The 17,095-nt window shown below is 33.1% G+C and overlaps 3 protein-coding genes and 1 long non-coding RNA gene across 12 annotated transcripts in view; 2 read left to right on the forward strand and 2 right to left on the reverse strand.

Moving 5' to 3' along the window:
* Positions 1–4,206, forward strand: part of LOC132704487 (dehydrogenase/reductase SDR family member on chromosome X) — a 55,539-nt gene extending 51,333 nt beyond the window's left edge. For 2 of the 4 annotated variants that reach the window (XM_060674500.1, XM_060674501.1), the window contains 2 exons: positions 2,781–2,982; positions 3,900–4,205. In XM_060674500.1, the coding sequence (XP_060530483.1) occupies positions 2,781–2,982; positions 3,900–4,094 (397 nt within the window). In that variant the 3' untranslated portion in view covers positions 4,095–4,205. Of the gene's footprint in view, positions 1–2,780; positions 2,983–3,899 lie in introns of all 4 variants that reach the window. The other 2 variants (XM_060674502.1, XM_060674503.1) reach the window with 1 other exon arrangement.
* Positions 4,207–4,377: 171 nt separating this feature from the next.
* On the reverse strand, positions 4,378–6,431 carry LOC132705703 (ras-related protein Rab-30-like). Its single transcript, XM_060676501.1, has 5 exons — positions 6,274–6,431; positions 5,966–6,222; positions 5,727–5,910; positions 5,447–5,598; positions 4,378–5,393 (listed from the first exon to the last, which is right to left on the reverse strand). Exons 2-5 carry the CDS (start codon positions 6,134–6,136, stop codon positions 5,292–5,294), a joined length of 609 nt encoding a protein of 202 aa, XP_060532484.1. The 5' UTR covers positions 6,137–6,222; positions 6,274–6,431; the 3' UTR covers positions 4,378–5,291.
* A 180-nt stretch (positions 6,432–6,611) lies between these two features.
* LOC132705701 (monocarboxylate transporter 9) overlaps positions 6,612–17,095 on the forward strand; it is a 42,805-nt gene continuing 32,321 nt past the window's right edge. For 2 of the 6 annotated variants that reach the window (XR_009619494.1, XM_060676495.1), the window contains exons 1-2: positions 7,642–7,800; positions 16,953–17,085. The gene's annotated coding sequence lies outside the window, so the exon portion shown is untranslated. Of the gene's footprint in view, positions 7,497–7,558; positions 7,801–16,952; positions 17,086–17,095 lie in introns of those variants that run through there. The other 4 variants (XM_060676499.1, XM_060676498.1, XM_060676497.1 and 1 more) reach the window with 4 other exon arrangements.
* Positions 12,367–17,060, reverse strand: LOC132705704 (uncharacterized). The gene is made up of 3 exons (XR_009619495.1): positions 16,917–17,060; positions 16,543–16,853; positions 12,367–13,347 (listed from the first exon to the last, which is right to left on the reverse strand). It is a non-coding gene; the product is annotated as an uncharacterized LOC132705704 (long non-coding RNA).

Genomic DNA, 17,095 nt, shown 5'->3' on the forward strand with positions numbered 1-17,095 from the left:
TGATCCCACCAAATGCATAGCAGAAGCTTAGATCCGTGGATATTTTTTTTCGCCCTGGTGTTGATTGTTCGCCAGACTTTACCCAAGACTTTCTTCGTTTAGAATTGTAAAAAATTCAGTTTTCGTCGCCCGTGACGATTCGATACAAAAATCATTTCCCAACGTCCCTCATTCTGAAACATCTCTAATTTCTTTTGCGTTTTCCGATGGTCGAAAAGTTCTAGTGAAGTTGACAATTCTTGAAGAGTCTGACATGAACCTTCAATAAGCAATTTTTATAATTCTTCATCGTCGAATTTTTGTCTGTCTTGTAAATTAAAACCACCACTTTTAAAATGTGCAAACCTGTTTCCATATGTTTGTTCAGCTAGTGCATGTTCATCATTAACATATACAAAAATACGATGACTTTCCGCAGCACCACTACACTTTATTCAGCACATATTCCGATATATTTAAAAAATCACAAATTGTTGTTTATGTTTCGAAAAACAATGTACAGTAAAATTACTCATGTAGCTAAAAAAAATATGTACCACTAGCGCCATCTGTTATCAAAACGTAGCGAATTAATTTCAACACCGTAATTTTTAAAATATTAGTTCTCTGGGGGTGCTATACGATTCTCGACAGCGCCTACGCTACCCACAGTATTATCAGTGTGACTTGGACTAGAGCACCCAAAATGTCAATGGTTCACTTATTCACCACATTCGAAGAAATATTTGCAAATTTGCCGATAATATGGAAGTACGCATTTTGTGTTGGTATTGTTTTACTTTGTATAGTTAATATAGTTAGTTTGAATTAGTTAAGAAAACAATTTAATGTGCTTAAAACTAAACACGCCGTTTTAACTAATAAATAGTAGATTTACTTATACAACTTTGAACTTGCATTACAATGCAAATATCTCGAAAACTTGCTTGCCAATCATCCCTATATCATAGTTTTTCAAAACAAAAACAAAACATGACTAAAAAGAAAGTTATTGTAGGGTATAACTAGCGCCCTCTGTATATTAAGTAAAAAAAGAGAATGTATTGCTCATCTTCAAAAACCCCCGAATCCATGCTTCCATTTAGATATCTCAAAAACAACTTGACTTATTAAGAAATAATTTCGAGAACTAAACTTTAACACCCTGTATTTATCTAATGAGTTTAATCTGACATTTCTAGTTTTTCCAGTAAAACATGGACCCTGATAGATTGGCAATAAGTTTGGATGCGGTTTTTTTGCGGAAGTATTTTCTCAAAATATGCCTAGATCTCGTTAAATGTTCTGGGCAAAACGAGTTAAGTATGTGGAAGTCGCTGTTTAGAAAGAAAATGCCCCAAATTGGTTGAAATGTAGAGGCATCCGCGGAATATTATCACCTTCTTCACGAAAATATCAATGCCGAATGCGGGGCATCAATTTATACCGTAGTGGGCCCACTATATAATCTAATATTATTAGTTTACTGAAAAATATATTTTAAACAGCCGTATAGTGTATAGTGTGTATTTGAGAGCGAATAACAATGCCAAACTTCATGAATTTAGAATATTTCGATTTTATTGGGTGTAAGATAATATAGTGGCCCTACTACGGTAAAAAGTAATGCACCGCAGGTGGATGTGATATTTTGCTCATGCGTCACCCCCAACTATCTGAGCATAATTCCGAACATAATTGGCAAGCAAGCTACAAGTTGAATTTTTTCTAGAACAATCATAAGAAATACCCATTGTCAACTACTACTGTCTATAGGAGGTGCTTCTTGAACACTTTTTCAACTTAGATGTTTCTTGTGCGATATCTAGCATCTCACAGTTATTTCAATACAGGCTAAACCTATGAGCTTATGAAAGCTAACGCTTTGGGCCGATTTACAAACAAAATTATACTGACGCCAACGCGAGTGCTGCAATTCTACACTGATTTTCCACACGGTAACTCCTTTTTTGCCTGAAAATTTAATAGAATTTCGACATATTTTAAGAAAGTATTGCCGTAAAAATGCCGCAGGCAAACATGGACGATCTGTTAGCGGCTGTTTGTTAACAGCCGCAAGTCTTAAAGTGTGTTGAAACGGGTCGATTTTCGCCGTGCGGGAAGCTGATTCGATAACACCTCGCCAAAGCTGCATAGCTTCTCCAATTACACATTCGATTGAAAACGCCAGCAACCCAGTATATATTTTTGAAAATGATAACCAGAACAGGTATTTTACGTGCTGGAATATTTTTTATCTTTGATTTAAGTTCTGCAACTGATATGGAAACGCGCATTTCTCGAATAATAGACTTAAGAGCCACTAAACGAACATCATTTTTCTTATAATCTGATTCTCTTGGGTTCCATAAGCATGTTAATTCTTAAATTTTCACGTACTTAGCAGAACACACACCCGCTTTGACTTTCATGAGGCGAGAAATCGCTCGGCAAAAGTCGAATGGTTCCCTACTTTGGTGGTTGCGATTTTAAGTCGCTTCTGTAGTAGTAGATTTGATATTTACACGGACCATTTTCGACAAAGGGTCCAATCGTGTGGCAAAAATCGACCGGTGTAAACGTCAAAATTTATCATTAGAGCTGCCATGGGTTGAAAACAAAATTTTAAATCTCGCGCATGTACACGTTCAATAGACCTTCTCAAAAAAATACATAGTTGCTTCATGAGCATGAGCATAGGCCGAGCCTCTACATGTCTAGTAGCTATATGGGTGTAATTTAAGATTTGCCGATAGTGCGACCCTGCAATAGGTACAATTTTATATTGAGACTTTTTTTAGGAATCAATATATACCCGCCGAAGCTTATGCGCAATCGAAATTGGCCCAGGTACTGTTTACGAACCATTTAAATAGATTGTTAAAAGAAGAGAAAGCTCACGTGCAGGTTCATGCGGTTCATCCGGGAATAGTGAACACGGAATTGTTCAATGGAACACATCTGAAAAGCATCGCTCCTTGGGCGCCGAAATTATTGTTCAAGGTGAGCAACTTCAAAGTTAATTGTCGACTAAAAAAATTTAACTTTTAACTACTACCAACTAAGAAACTCTGACAATGGTGTATAAAAATCTATTAACAACAATTGAATTATTGTTGAAAACAGTTTTCTACTAAATTTTGAACTGTAAACATTAATGTGACGTCATCGGTTCCTAGGCAAAAACATTGTTTATCTCGCACAGGCCACGTTGTTTTGTTATGTTCGAGCTTTTGTTTAGGCGTATTTGTAAACTAACTCTATATTTTTCACACACAGTAATGCGAGGTTTAGACTGGTCGATTTTCGCCGTGCGGCAAGTTGATTCGATAACGCCTTGCCAAAGCCGCATAGCTTTTTCATTTACACAGTCGATTGAAAACAAGCGACTCAGTATATAGATTTTTGAAAATGATGACCAGAAAATATGTTTTGATTTAAGTTCTTCAACTGATATGGACAGACGCATTTCTTGAATAATCAACTTAAGAGCCGCTAAGCGAACATCATTAAGCTTGACAAGCTTTGACTTTCACGCTGCGAGAAATTGACTAGAACTGAATCATTTTCACGGTCGATTTTAGTTACCCGTCGCATGCGTCCTATGATCACTTTGTAAAAGTCCAATGGTTCCCTACTTTGGTGGTTGCGCTTTTAAGTCGCTTCTGTATGGTCGATTTGATATTTACTCGGACGATTTTGGCCGCAAGGCCTAATCGTGCAGCAAAAATTGACCCGTGTAAACCCCGCGTGAGCACTGATTTCTAATAATTCCATTTTCGATATTTACATATTGGCAACTGTCATTGATTCCTACAGAAACAGCGCCATAACCTAACAATTAAATTAAGATTAATCTATTTAATTTTACAGTAATAAAAACGTGTAACTCGTATATATTAACTAAAAATTCATCGCAGACTGCTGAACAAGGAGCCGCGCCCATTCTTCACGCTTGTGTATCGCCCGCGCTTGAAGGTACAGGTGGTACCTATATCCATAATTGTAAAGTAGTGCCGCCCAGCGCACTCGCGCAGTCCACGGAACTTCAAGAAAAGCTATTCAGTTTTACCAAAGACTTGTTGGGTATAAAGCAATTTGGGGTGGAGCCCTAAACCAGCCAAATAAAAAGTTTATCACTCTTATTTATTTATAATATCTATTAAGTTGTAGGCTTTAATTGTTGGGTAAATACACCACATTGATTATACTTATCAATATTTTTTTCATATCCTATCCTATCCATTGCCAATTAATTAATTAGTTAGATTTCTTTTGTTTCTTGGTGAACTGAACTTGGTGTAATTAATTAGGAGAGAATTAAAATATTTTAAAAATCCTTGTAATTTTGCTATGCTACAGTGTTTTTACTGGTTACAAATTCTACTAATCACTGACTTTTTCCGAGCTCTTTAGTGTGATATTTACTAGTACTGCAGTGATAGAATTTCCCAATTACACTGATTAAATTAAAAATTAAATATGGGTAAAGCAATAATAAAACCTTTTATTAATAAATATAGCTAATTATTTTCATTTAAATGTTTCTTTGGCTTAAACTAATGCAAGATTATAAAACAACCTCCACCGATTTTATATATATATAATAACAAATTAACAGAAGCGCATAAAATTTAACAAAAATTAAGTAGGTACCTCTGGCTTTAATGGAAATGCTTATAAATGCATCGTTAACTAAATTAAGGAACTAAATATATAAATTGATTGATCATTTTATCTTGACATCTCAACACTTGCATTTCCATTTTCACTCAGAATTATCACATTGAGAACCATCATTGAAAATTATTATCTACAAAACATTTATCAATCTGTCTGCATTACCTTGCGCATACAAAATTAATAGATGGAGTAATAAATAATTAAGCATGAACACCAACAGTCTTGACACCAATTAAAAAGAATGGAGACATCGCCTGACCTCTAGTGTTTGCATGATAATGAATGACATTTATAAAATTGATACCCTAAAGTTTTGTCTATGTCATCTGATACAATCACAAAACCACAATCAATTACAATAATGACAGGATGAAGTAAATCATGTTAATGGATAAAACTGACTAGATTTACAATACTTTGTTTACAAATTAGAGAAACAACCCAAAAACTCACATGTCAACAAACATTGAAAGAATGTCTGGCACTTTTTAAATAGTTCTGACCTATTAACGTAACATACATACAGAGCAGTTATTGGTATGTATCATGTTATTTGGTCACTCGAAATTTTTAAATAAATCATGTCAGAAAAAATTGGCATTAACATTGGTTATCCTTAATAGACAATTTTATTGCAACCTACTACAACAATTATTTGACTCGGAACTGTTGGAATCATTGATATTTTGATTGTTCTGGTCATATCTGGGAGTCTCTCTCGTTCTGGCTTGCTAAAATATTGCGAAATGAAAAAAGAATAAAAATGCTCAAACTGGCTGCCTACCTTCATTAAATCCTCAGCAATTTTCATAAATAACTTTTCTACATTGTCCGACTCCTTGGCAGATGTTTCCAAAAAATACATGTTGTGTCTCTCTGCAAACTCCTCTCCTACATGGGTGGGAATTTCTCTATCCTCTCTATCAATTTTATTTCCTACAAAATGCAAACAAAGGCACCAATTACACACGAATAAAAAAAAAAGAATAGTATATAATATAAAAATCTTATTACTTGTTAATAAAAACAAACAGGTTTTGGAATTTGTGACCCAATTCACTCACCCACTAGAATCCTTAACACTTTGCTACTAGCATATTCTTCAATTTCACGCAACCAGTCGGGCAAACAGTCAAATGTTGGTTGACATGATATATCATAAACCAATATAAGAGCATGAGCAGATCTATAATAGCTCTGAGTTATTGACCGAAACCTTTCTTGACCTGCAGTATCCCAAATTTGCAACTGAAGAAAGTCAGAATGTCACTAGTTAAACAAAAAATTTATAGTTACTACTAACCTTCACTTTTTCGCCTCCAACGTCAACGCTCTTTATCATAAAATCTACCCCGATAGTAGCCCCCTGCCCTGGGGGAAACAAACCTTGGGTAAAACGTCTTACTAGGCATGTTTTACCAACACCAGCGTTTCCTACAAGAACTACTTTAAAAAGAAACTTGTAGTCGTCCATGGCTTAAATATTCTCAATAGTCCCATCCAAATATGGCCAACGAGTCATAACTCCCACAATATAACAACTTTGAATAAATATTAATTCTAGAAAAAGAACAGTAAATGTTAAATAAATATTAAGGATTATGTTCAAACCTTCAAAATATTTCAAAAAATCACGCTAGTTGTACTTTCAGATATGTGCAATCAATTAACCATTTCGCTTCGCCGTTACACTTCACATAATTTTAAAATTAAGCTAGCGTAACATTCATAGCGTTTAGAGAAACCTTACATTTCAAGTTAAAAACAACTTGACTTGCACAGCTGACGTATGTTCGAAAGGTGTGTTCATAGATCCATGGAATAAAATGGCATTTGTCAAAATTCGAGGATGGTATATCTCACAACAAAAGTATTGTTAGAAATGACGTCATTGCCTGCTTGACGTTGCTTTTACCCGCGCTCATTTTGGTTTTTTTACGTGCTGTTATCAGTGCTCGTATTTTTCAGACTGTATGTTTTAAAATGTTGTTTACTTTGCAAGGTTAACAGACAAGTATAATTTATAATTTGAAATATGTATAGATAGATAAAACGATCTTATTTACTTTTACATGATGCCCATGGTTTTATTGAACACTTTGTATATTTAAGGAGCTAAACTGTTTTTATTGGATTTATAAGATTACAAATCGGTGAAATACGCTCGACCTTGATTTGAACGTCAAACTGGTTTATTGCAGAGAAATCTGGGACATCCTACACATATGGAGTGCCATTAGATCATCGTATAAAATTTTTATCTTCTTTATTTGTTTCGATTTAGAGACAGAGGACGTAAAATTGATGCCAGAAATTAATACATATACACAAATTATACATAAATAAATCAAATGCTCAATGTAACATCCATAATAAATGTTGTGAAATCTATTAAAATGTGGACAATACATCGGTCCTTCCGTAACTTGAACTTGAAGTTCTCTTGAGGTCTACGGACGGTATTAGTGGCTTAAATTTCAATTCATAAGCCCCGCATAATCGGAATTGAAAACTAATAAATCCAGCTGACGCGACGTGTTTGTTGACATTTGTCGTTTATCGCTACCTACCAATAGTATTTTGCTATGTTGTCGCACATTGCAAATGGGAAATCAGTAACGGCAAACAATTCTTACGGACAACAACTTTTCGGCACTACTGAAGATAATCTCGTCGCGCGCAACGGCTATAGTTTTGCTTCGCTTGGTTGCTGTTGAAATATTGTTACCATATCTTCAATAATGTATAATTTTCAAGCTATGTCTAAGTTGTGATAATTGATTTTTCTACCAATAAATACGATTTCGGCTCTAAGACTATTTTTTAAATTCATGGTAAGTGCACATGTATTCAATTTTTAACTGAGACGTCAGTGCAACCAAACAGATATAACTATATACTTTGAAAGTGGTGTCATTATCATAAAAGCAGTTTATTTTTAAACTTTTTAATTCAATTCCATTACCCGGTTCGCGTTATTTGTTGGTTATGTGTAGTTACGTTTCCTGCTTGCGGTCAATTTGATATCGCAAATTGTCCGCGTTTGTGCAAGTTTAAAAAAGTAATAGGTTGTAACGGACGCGAATTTCCATTAAAAAATGGAACAAAAAGTGACGTGAATTGGTCATATCCATCCAGGTACGCGTTTTACATTAAATATTTACTATTACTGACTAATTTAAAGATACAAGGCGTTCAAAAAAACTATTTTATATGGTTTTTTTAATATATTTTTGTACAGCGGAGACATGGCAATCAGACGAAATTCGGGATATTGGGCATGTTGATGACGAGAAATTGAAATGTTAATTTAGTTTTTTGTTTAATGCTTGAGGGTGCCACATAAGATGTTGTTAATTAATTTATATGATATATTTTATATGAAAGAAGCTTTTACAGTCACAGTCTACACTAATACTATTTGCAAATCTTCTGGTTTCCACCTGCGTCGGTTTTTGAAATTTTGTAATTTGGATCAATTTCCAAGTTTTTCAAATATAAGCGAAAATAGGCATCTTTAATTGATTGTATTATCAGGTAAAAAACTTAATTAAAAAATAGTTAAACTTACACGTCCTTAATTATTATTTTTATTTATATAATCCATTATTATGTTATTATGTATATTATATATAAGCAAATTTGTTTCTATTTCTCTTCTCTTCATATCTTTCCCAATTTGTTTTATCTATTCGTCTAGAGGTTTTATTCCATATGACGGTTGGCAACATAAAATTCTTTTTGGTCAACAGTTCGTACCACTTTAGTCACTCCGTTTTATTTCAGTGTTTATTATTCTTTGAAGGGTAATTTAGAAAATTTCTCGATTAAAGCAATCAAAAAAATAAAAATACCTCTATATTTTTTAAAGATTTTTTTCATTTTCATAAAATGGAACATTTATAATTTTTTCTACTCCCGTCTGTAAAATACCTAATTACACACCGATTTAGCGCGCGGGAAGCATCACTTTACTACGTCAGTTTGGTTTCCCACGGATCCGAGCTACTTTGAACATTTCCGAGATTTTACTGCACGGGATTGGGAGCAATCGGATGTTTTCGGATATATTTCCCACGCCTTGAATTTTGACTTTTGTCAATTCTGACAGTCGTGTTGTTTTGCGAGAATGTACCGAAAAACTAATGATCCTAGAAAAAGTATAGTACGCAACACGATAAAATTTTTAAGTCTCTCAAAATAAATAAGAACTAAAATTCAGATTTTCACGAAATTATATATATTCACATGACAATTGTGACATTTGTCGAAACAATTGTCATGTGAATATATATAATTTCGCGAAATTCTGAACTTTCAGTTCTTATTTATTTTGTTAAATGGATTTTCATCATGTAAAAGCCACCTCAGTTCAATTTAAATCACTCGTTTTATAGACTCGTAAGTGAAATGCCGTTTACCGCACTTATTGCATAATATACTATTACGTCATTATATTGTATCTGCTAAATGTTTTCCGAATCCATATAACACTTTACTATTCATTTTTAATTTTAGTTGTTGAAGTAAAATTTATTATTTTAAAGAGTTTTACTCATAACTGTGCAATGCTTTTATATATTCATAGTTTTGTCTGTTGATGTAGATTATTTGACCACAATTTACTTACAACTTGCTTTGCTAGATTGATGAGGTAGTTTTGCTAAAATTTAGTTTTCAACCAGTCTCACTATATGTCTAATATCTTTTATTTCATGCGAGTTATTCGCGATGAGGATTTACTCATCAGCAACTTCCATCTATATCCAGGCACATTTATTTTGCAAGTCCTTGACAGTCTCTTTGATAGATATTTACAAAAAGTGGTAGAGATGAGATTATTTGCGCTTTTGGAGTGGAACCATGTCAAACAAATTTCCAAATCAAGAAAAATAAGATATGTTTTTTCGTTCCACACTGCACTTTTTGATCGATTTGCTGGGAAACACCACTTTGTCTCATACAGTCTTCCGATGATCGCTGTTACGCTGACATCTCTATATTTCGTAGTACCATGTTTTAAAGCCTTTTTATATATTGAAGATAAGTATGGTATTTTCGATTGCTTTGGATGATTTGTTATATTCATCAAACATTTACGCAGTTCCACTAACCTGAGGCTTTTTCATTATTTTTTTTTTTCTTAATGCCTGCTTTATTCCATCTCTCGTTATTTCTTCTCTAATAATTACTTCGGCAACATTATTTTTCTCTTCGCCCTGTCAGCACATCATGATATTAATTTCCCCACTCTTTCAATGTTATCCAGTAAAATTTGAGTCTATTTTTGCCTTCTTGTCTTATGCAATTTATTGTTTACTGAGTTATTTTTTTCTTTGGTCCCCCGTATGTCATTTTCAATCTACTATTTCTTCCCAAGTTTCACTTTGAGCCTTCTTAACTGCTTTTTTCACTTCTCAGTTTCATCTAGCAGCCAGTTTTCGATATTAATAGTTGTAGTACCCAGCCACAATTACTATAGTTTCTGTTTTTCTTCTGGCAGCTTTTAGTATCCTCATTTCACCAGAAATCTCACTCTCTGCTCTTCTAATTTATAAGCCGCTTCATGTAATGCCTTTGAGATTCTCATTAATTAAGTTTGCCGTGGTGTTTTATTCTACTGTGGCTATCTGGTAGAGAAACTTCAGAGGAGAGAGGAAAAAGATGCCGCTTGCACATTGCTCTGCTACTATTTTGAGATTGGAAAAATTCTGTAATCAGATTTTGGATAGCACCTGTCATCATGACCTACAAGCGAAAATTGATATATTTTAAGCATTTGCCATATCTTCTTTATTGTGAAACATATTTTGATTTTGTAATTACTTGTTAATTGTAACTTATCAATAGAAATTAAAAAAAAACATGAATTCAGAGTTTTATTACCCCAGAGCTATCATCAGGGCATCTTAAACATGGACCTATTTCCCGTAATGCAGATTCGTTTTGGTTTGGTTTCTATAATGGTTCAATTTAAATTATATTTTTTTCAAAAATATTATCTTGTAGAGTTTTGGTAGTATGAAATTTTATGTTTATTATTTTGTTTCCTGATATGCTTACGATAAAATTTTTATTTCTTATGAATTATATCAATATATTGCTACAAAATAAGTATAATTCTCTAGTTTAAGTAGCATTATTATTAGATAATAAACTTATACATCTTTATTTTAGCTTGCTCTGAATGAATGAAATGAATGAATGCATTATTTTGCAATTCAGTGCAATAGTTTTAAAAAATGAACTGTTTGTTGCCTTAATACGCAATAAAATATCAATTGTTTTGGAATATTCTGGAACAACAGCATTTTTTCAGCAAAACGGCTCTAATCTCACTGATCTTGTCCGGGTTTGTAAAACCCTGTTTATCTAGAAACTTCGGAAATAAATTTGACTTTGTCAGATGTAATATAAATTTACTATCCTTGAACTTCCAATACATTGCCTCGTGATTTGAAGAAATAAATGCATTCATTGCTCTGCGGTTGGATAAACACGCAATTGTTATTAGGTTTTATTAATAATTAACTATTAGTTTAGATGAAGTATTATTCGATTTTGAAAATATCTAATTTTTCAAAAAGTTGAATTTTGTTGATACATTATTATATGTTTCTTAATTGGAATATTATATTTTTTAGTTATATACTCAAATGTAATCTTGTACAAATTAGGCTTCTCATATTACCAGTATACACCTAGAGTAAGGTTTCGTTACGGAATAAAACATTTTTAAGTGGATGTAGAATACGAAAACGATATTTTCATTTTCCACGCAGTCTCTTCGAAGATTTTCTGACGTTTCTTTGGGAAAAATGGAAAAGTAACCCTTGCTGAGCGAGCGGTTGTGGCACTATAAAAATCGAGCAGCTGCATTCCTCAAAAAAATGTTTTTAATGAATGCCAACCTTCTCTTGAACCTTCATCGCTAAACAGGAAATTGTTTTATTAGCGCATTTACATAATTTGTACTAATGTTGCTGTGTATTTTCTGGTATTATAACATTTCTCTTTTAATCTGGAAAACTTATTCGACTGACATTAAGTTCATTATTCACTATTTCACTTGATGACTGAGATGAACTCGTGAATAAACAACCAATAGTTTTGCGGAAATTCCCACAGAATATGGCAAACGTTGAGTATAAAAGGGGTTTTCCTAAAACACAAACTAACCAAAACACTCTCTGCATACCTAGGACTTAAATTTGAATAAAATTGTTTTTCTTAACATTATTTCCCCCAATCATTAATGGTGTGTTAATCTTAATTGAAATTAAAACAATTAAATTTAACTTAAAATTTTTATTTTTGTGCTGAAAAATGCACTAAATTAATATATTTACCAACCATAAAATGTCTAAAAATTTGCAGGTCAAATACTTTTTAAATTTATCAAACTTTTTGAATTTAGAGGGTGGTCTATATGTTTTCATTATTCGTAAAAGGACTTCTTTTCATTCAATTCACACAATATATAACATTATAATTTAAGACAAAAAAAATTATTAACGCTCTTTTTTGCAAGCGGTACTTTTTCTACAGAAAGTAAAAATTAAAATGTCGTTCTGATTTTTATCGTTCGTTTTTACGCAAAACACAACTTGAGAATATGTGTTTCTAGGTTTATAAAAATATGCAAATAGTAATAAATTTAACCGTCTCGATTAGTAACACACAAGTCCGAGTAATTTGAAACGATATTCGATATATAATTTGAGATCGATGACACTGAAAATACGCTATTAAAAACCTTTCGTTCCGCTAGTGTCGTCGATAACCCCATCAGCTGAGCCTACCACGTGGTGTGCGCGTGAGTGTCATATGATCCTCCGCCGAGTATCGATCATCATCAGTGTTTGCCGCTTGCAATGTTGTCGCATTTGCAAAACCTGAGACATTCTGACGTATCAGCAATATTTCCAGTTTTAACACGCATATGTTTTTTTCACTGAACAGCAAACAAAAAGCTAGTCAGTTCTATATTTTCCAGACGTTCCTCTAAACATATGACGAAGGTATTCTAAACTTTCATTTCTACAAAGAAAACTATACCTTTACAACAATACTAACTTCTTTATTTATGAAAATTGAAGCGTATTTATAAAAAAAGTAAATCCCAGCTTTTTTAATAACGTGTGCCAGAGCCATTTATTGCATCCTCCTTGACTTGTCTAAAATTACATAGCAGATGTGTTCTTGAACGATAAGTTCCCATTCCTCTAATAGGGATTGTTGAAGCTCATTTAAAATGAATGGAGCACGACTTCACATGTTCAACTGGATTCGCATCTGGACTTAAGGCACTGCAAGGCAGGAATGATTGTTGGCATTTATCATGCACCAGAATAAAATTGTCTTCAATAAAATCAACACAAGGAACAACGAAAGCATCATTCAGGTACCTGACAGCAGTTAAAGAGCCTCTTGGGATGATGTGACTCCAAAGAAAGTTTTGGTTTACACGATAAATGGTATGGTACCCTAGGACTAAAAGTAAAGGCAAAAGGTTCTTGTGGTTTATGTCATATCCTCTTACGAACATTTGGAGATTATCAGTAAGCAAAATGTGACCCCTGGCGGACTAAGAAATTCTGGTGCCGCTGCGAGTGTATGACTAGCCAGACTGGCTTCTTCAAGTTTTCGTCTATGTCTTCTGCAGTAGGAAGGAGCTAAGCAAATCTGGAAATTAAAGTATTAAACCCATAGTTTATTATGACGGTCGGCAGGTGGAAACTGTCAGTTACTCTGGTAGTTCTAGGTAGAATATTTTATGAAGAATTTCTGGAGATGAAAACTTTCACGTGTAGAAGTTTATAGAAGGTTATATGACCTTTCGATTTATAGTGCACTGAAATGGAAACCATATTCAGCTTAGCCAGTAGTTCCGCAAAATTATAATTTTCATAACTTGTGTTCAACCCTTTGAAGAGAATCCCAATGTGCCATAAAAATAAGACCACACGTAAGAGACATAGTCCAGATGGTTGCATACTGGGGCGCAATATAAGGTTCTTAATCCTGAAATATTATTGAAGTCTTGGGTACTCCTGCTAATAGACCCAAGCATCTCTAAGATCCTTGATAAGGGAAACTTGGTCAAGGAATTGTGGAACAATTTGGAAATAAATTTAATAGAGAGCGAAAAGATAACGGGTTTACGTTGAGAAGGGTTTCTATTACATCAGTCAAGAAGACTATTGAGATCATATTGCAGTTTGCCACAATCAATAAGAGATCTAATTATACTGCTCATTTTGAAGTTTTCAGCAAACAGTTGCACCAAATGGAGACAAAAGGTAATCTATGTGAATTAAAAGATTTAACCCCGTAGATTTATACAACCTGAAGCCAAACTGTACGGTTTCATCAGATATATTTCAGGAAGCTTTCCTTAAAAAATCTGAAAAAGCGCTAGTTTTTTTTTACATTTTTATGGAAGCCCAATTTTTCCTTTGAAATAAGCGTTTCATTGTTATAAATATGGAGTGAAGAAAAGTGCATTTTTTGTCTGCGTTTTTATTCATTTTGTCCAATAGTAGAGAATTTTTTTCATTTTCTGGCCAAATAAAGACCGTGTACGGCCGTTTTTGACAGGGCTGTTTATTAGTTTATTGCATTACAATGGGGCCGACGTAGGTACTTCACCGTTTTCTTACATATGAATAGATTCATAGAATTCCCCAGGATAAACCCACATAAACCAAAATGTTCTTTGTTACATTGATGAAGTAATATTGCAAACTGAATCCGATAGTATAGTCAGTATGATTTGTGGTGATATAGTCAGCAATAAAATGCCAGACAGAATAGAATGGATTGTTCATCTTGCTTCCACTTATCCATCAATAGATGTTGTTCCCTCCTAAATGTCTATCTGATCAATGCAAGACAACGATCATGATTATTAGAGACAGAATCAGTTGTACTTGGCATTTATTAATTTAACTAATACTAATAATAATAGATCAGGGTATTTCTTAGTGATATCCGAATATCTAAGTGGGTGAATCTACATGAAAAAATATGATAATTTATTAAAAAAACTATAGTCCGAAATAGATCATACTGTATAAAATATAATTTGCCAACCATATTTAGTTTGTATTTAAAAATGAAAATGATCCTTCATCTACGCAAGTGGTGGTACCGATATGGCAAGTGTATTCTCTTTCTCACAGTATTTTCTTTGGTAACTGTCTGTAGAGCAGCCTTCCAAATAGATACTACTTCACTATTATAGTACCTTACCTCGCTTACAATATTTTTATTAAAAAATATTTTGCACTGAGCCCACACCAATTCTGTGACATTAATGTATAATATCAAGGAGGCAATCTCATAACATGATGAGCCATTCCAGCAAATATTTCATCTGTAGCATATGGCAAGTTTGTTTTGTAATTTTTGACAATTTTTAACAACTCACATTTTCTGAGTAATTAATCCGCTTACTACGCAGCCAATTGATAATTTCTTATTTTCTTCTCAATGCATTGGGTACGCTTTCCATAGTAATTAAAGACGGATTTTCTAGTTTCTGTAGCAGCTTTTCAAAAATACGATTCTGTTTTGTAATGGAAACTACGTACTACGTACTAAAGTAATAGACAAAGATAGAACACTGGCAGGTTTTGCCATTCTTAGTATACGAGTGGAAGCAGTTAAAATGATGAGGCACCGTCTCTCTTGGCTTTATGACCGACTATGCCTTTGCAAATCGTACCGACATTCTTTGATATCTTCTACTTGAAACTTTTTATGTCCCTTGTTTTGAAAAGTCTCTGTGACTGTTTGTCCAGTGTTTGTTAAAATGCTGAAAACTAACTTCTACATGTCGTGAATAAAAGGCGAGATAAAGAGCTATATGGAGTTCACTTGAGATGGTACCAATATGATGAAGATATGTTTTTTGGTATAATAAGAAATTTAGGCTTTTATAAATTACATATTCAACCACATTATTGGTTGTTAATTTTAACTATTTTAATGTAAGTGTTTTCTAATCTATATTTTATTTGGTACGAGTAGGAAAGATTGTTTTAAATTAGTTTTGCTTTTTTGGATTTTACAGATTCATGCAGATAACAAGCTTATTGTGGATTAGAATGTCAACTTAGTAAAACACCAACTTAAAAGGCGAAAATTTGGAGAGATTTGTGTAAATTAGAAACACAGTTAATTCCTTAATTCCAAAACTAAAATACCGTCCAACAACTTCTGTAGATGTTGAGCGAAGTTTTTCCATTTTTATACATATATTTAGAGATAAAAGGCGCCTTGGAACATTTTAAAAACATTTGGTTATCAATTGTTTTTATAACTGCAAGAAATAGATTGTTAATTTACGAATTGTATGTGGTGCACGTTGCTATTATCTAAATGTATCAACGGTATTGATCATTGTATTATATTTTTTTTTATAATCGCAAACGTTTTGTCACTGCAGGATTATTATGTTTTAGATTATATGTTTTGCAATTTGCTATGTAAGTATCAATGTGTGTATCTATAAGTAAAAAACTTTTATTACGATGTTTTTTGTATAATTTATAATTATTCAAATAGGTCTGTGGTATTGGTAAAAAATTATATGATTTCTGAAGAACGGGTTTAATTATTATAGAATGCATTATAATCTCCTAATATTGGAGGATCGAAAAGTACTCACTGATATTCTTCCTTGAATAAAATTTCAAATGGCCGTGTAAACTATGAGATATTGGCAAGAATCACATTTAATGTAGCACCTTGACAATTTAAACCCATGCTTTTAATTATTATTCCCTTTAGAAACACCAATAACTCTCAAAATTATCCCTTGCTACTTATGCCGGATGCTGCAAACTTTCACTGTTCAGAACTGGATTTACTTACGTTCTCACATGATTCCTTAAAGAAGACACTGACCGGTAGACTATGGATCGATAATTGCTATCTGATTTGTAATCTTCTCTTGTTTTTACTTATTTACAGTTTACCACATAATAGAAAAATAGGTCAGAACTTTTTCTTTTTTCTTTCTTTTCTTTTGCCTTCTCTATGATAAGATTGACTCATTAATTAATTTTTTTCTTCTCTTTCATATTTTTCTTTTGTATTGTTATAGTTATTACCTAACCTTTGCATAATATTATGTATTTATATTTGGATTCTTGAACGGACATTGTTCTGGGTTTAACCTGTTTCTGTCGCAAAGAACAATTAAATAAATATATAAATGTTATTTATATCACCACACAATAAATTACTTTTTTTTGTATAAAATGCTCCGTTTTCCGTGGTAGTGATCTTAGACGCGGCAACAATGGACCCAAGAGCCTCCAATTTCCATGAGCTCGATTCAGTCGGTGAAGAACAACGGGTACATCCAACGCAGAATAGTTTAGCAATTGTCGGGTGCCTCACTTCGTGAGATGTGTATGTATTT

The sequence above is a fragment of the Cylas formicarius genome, unplaced genomic scaffold, assembly GCF_029955315.1.
Source record: "Cylas formicarius isolate icCylForm1 unplaced genomic scaffold, icCylForm1.1 PGA_scaffold_7__23_contigs__length_41026272, whole genome shotgun sequence".
NCBI lineage: Eukaryota > Metazoa > Arthropoda > Insecta > Coleoptera > Brentidae > Cylas > Cylas formicarius.

Bases quoted from the DNA above. Each gene is read 5' to 3' on its own strand.
- LOC132705703 (XM_060676501.1), bottom strand. From the start codon at position 6,136: ATGGACGACTACAAGTTTCTTTTTAAAGTAGTTCTTGTAGGAAACGCT. The intron at 5,911-5,965 runs GTTAGTAGTAAC...GACTTTCTTCAG, and splicing joins TTGGAGGCGAAAAAGTGAAG to TTGCAAATTTGGGATACTGC. The intron at 5,599-5,726 runs GTGAGTGAATTG...TGCATTTTGTAG, and splicing joins AGTGTTAAGGATTCTAGTGG to GAAATAAAATTGATAGAGAG.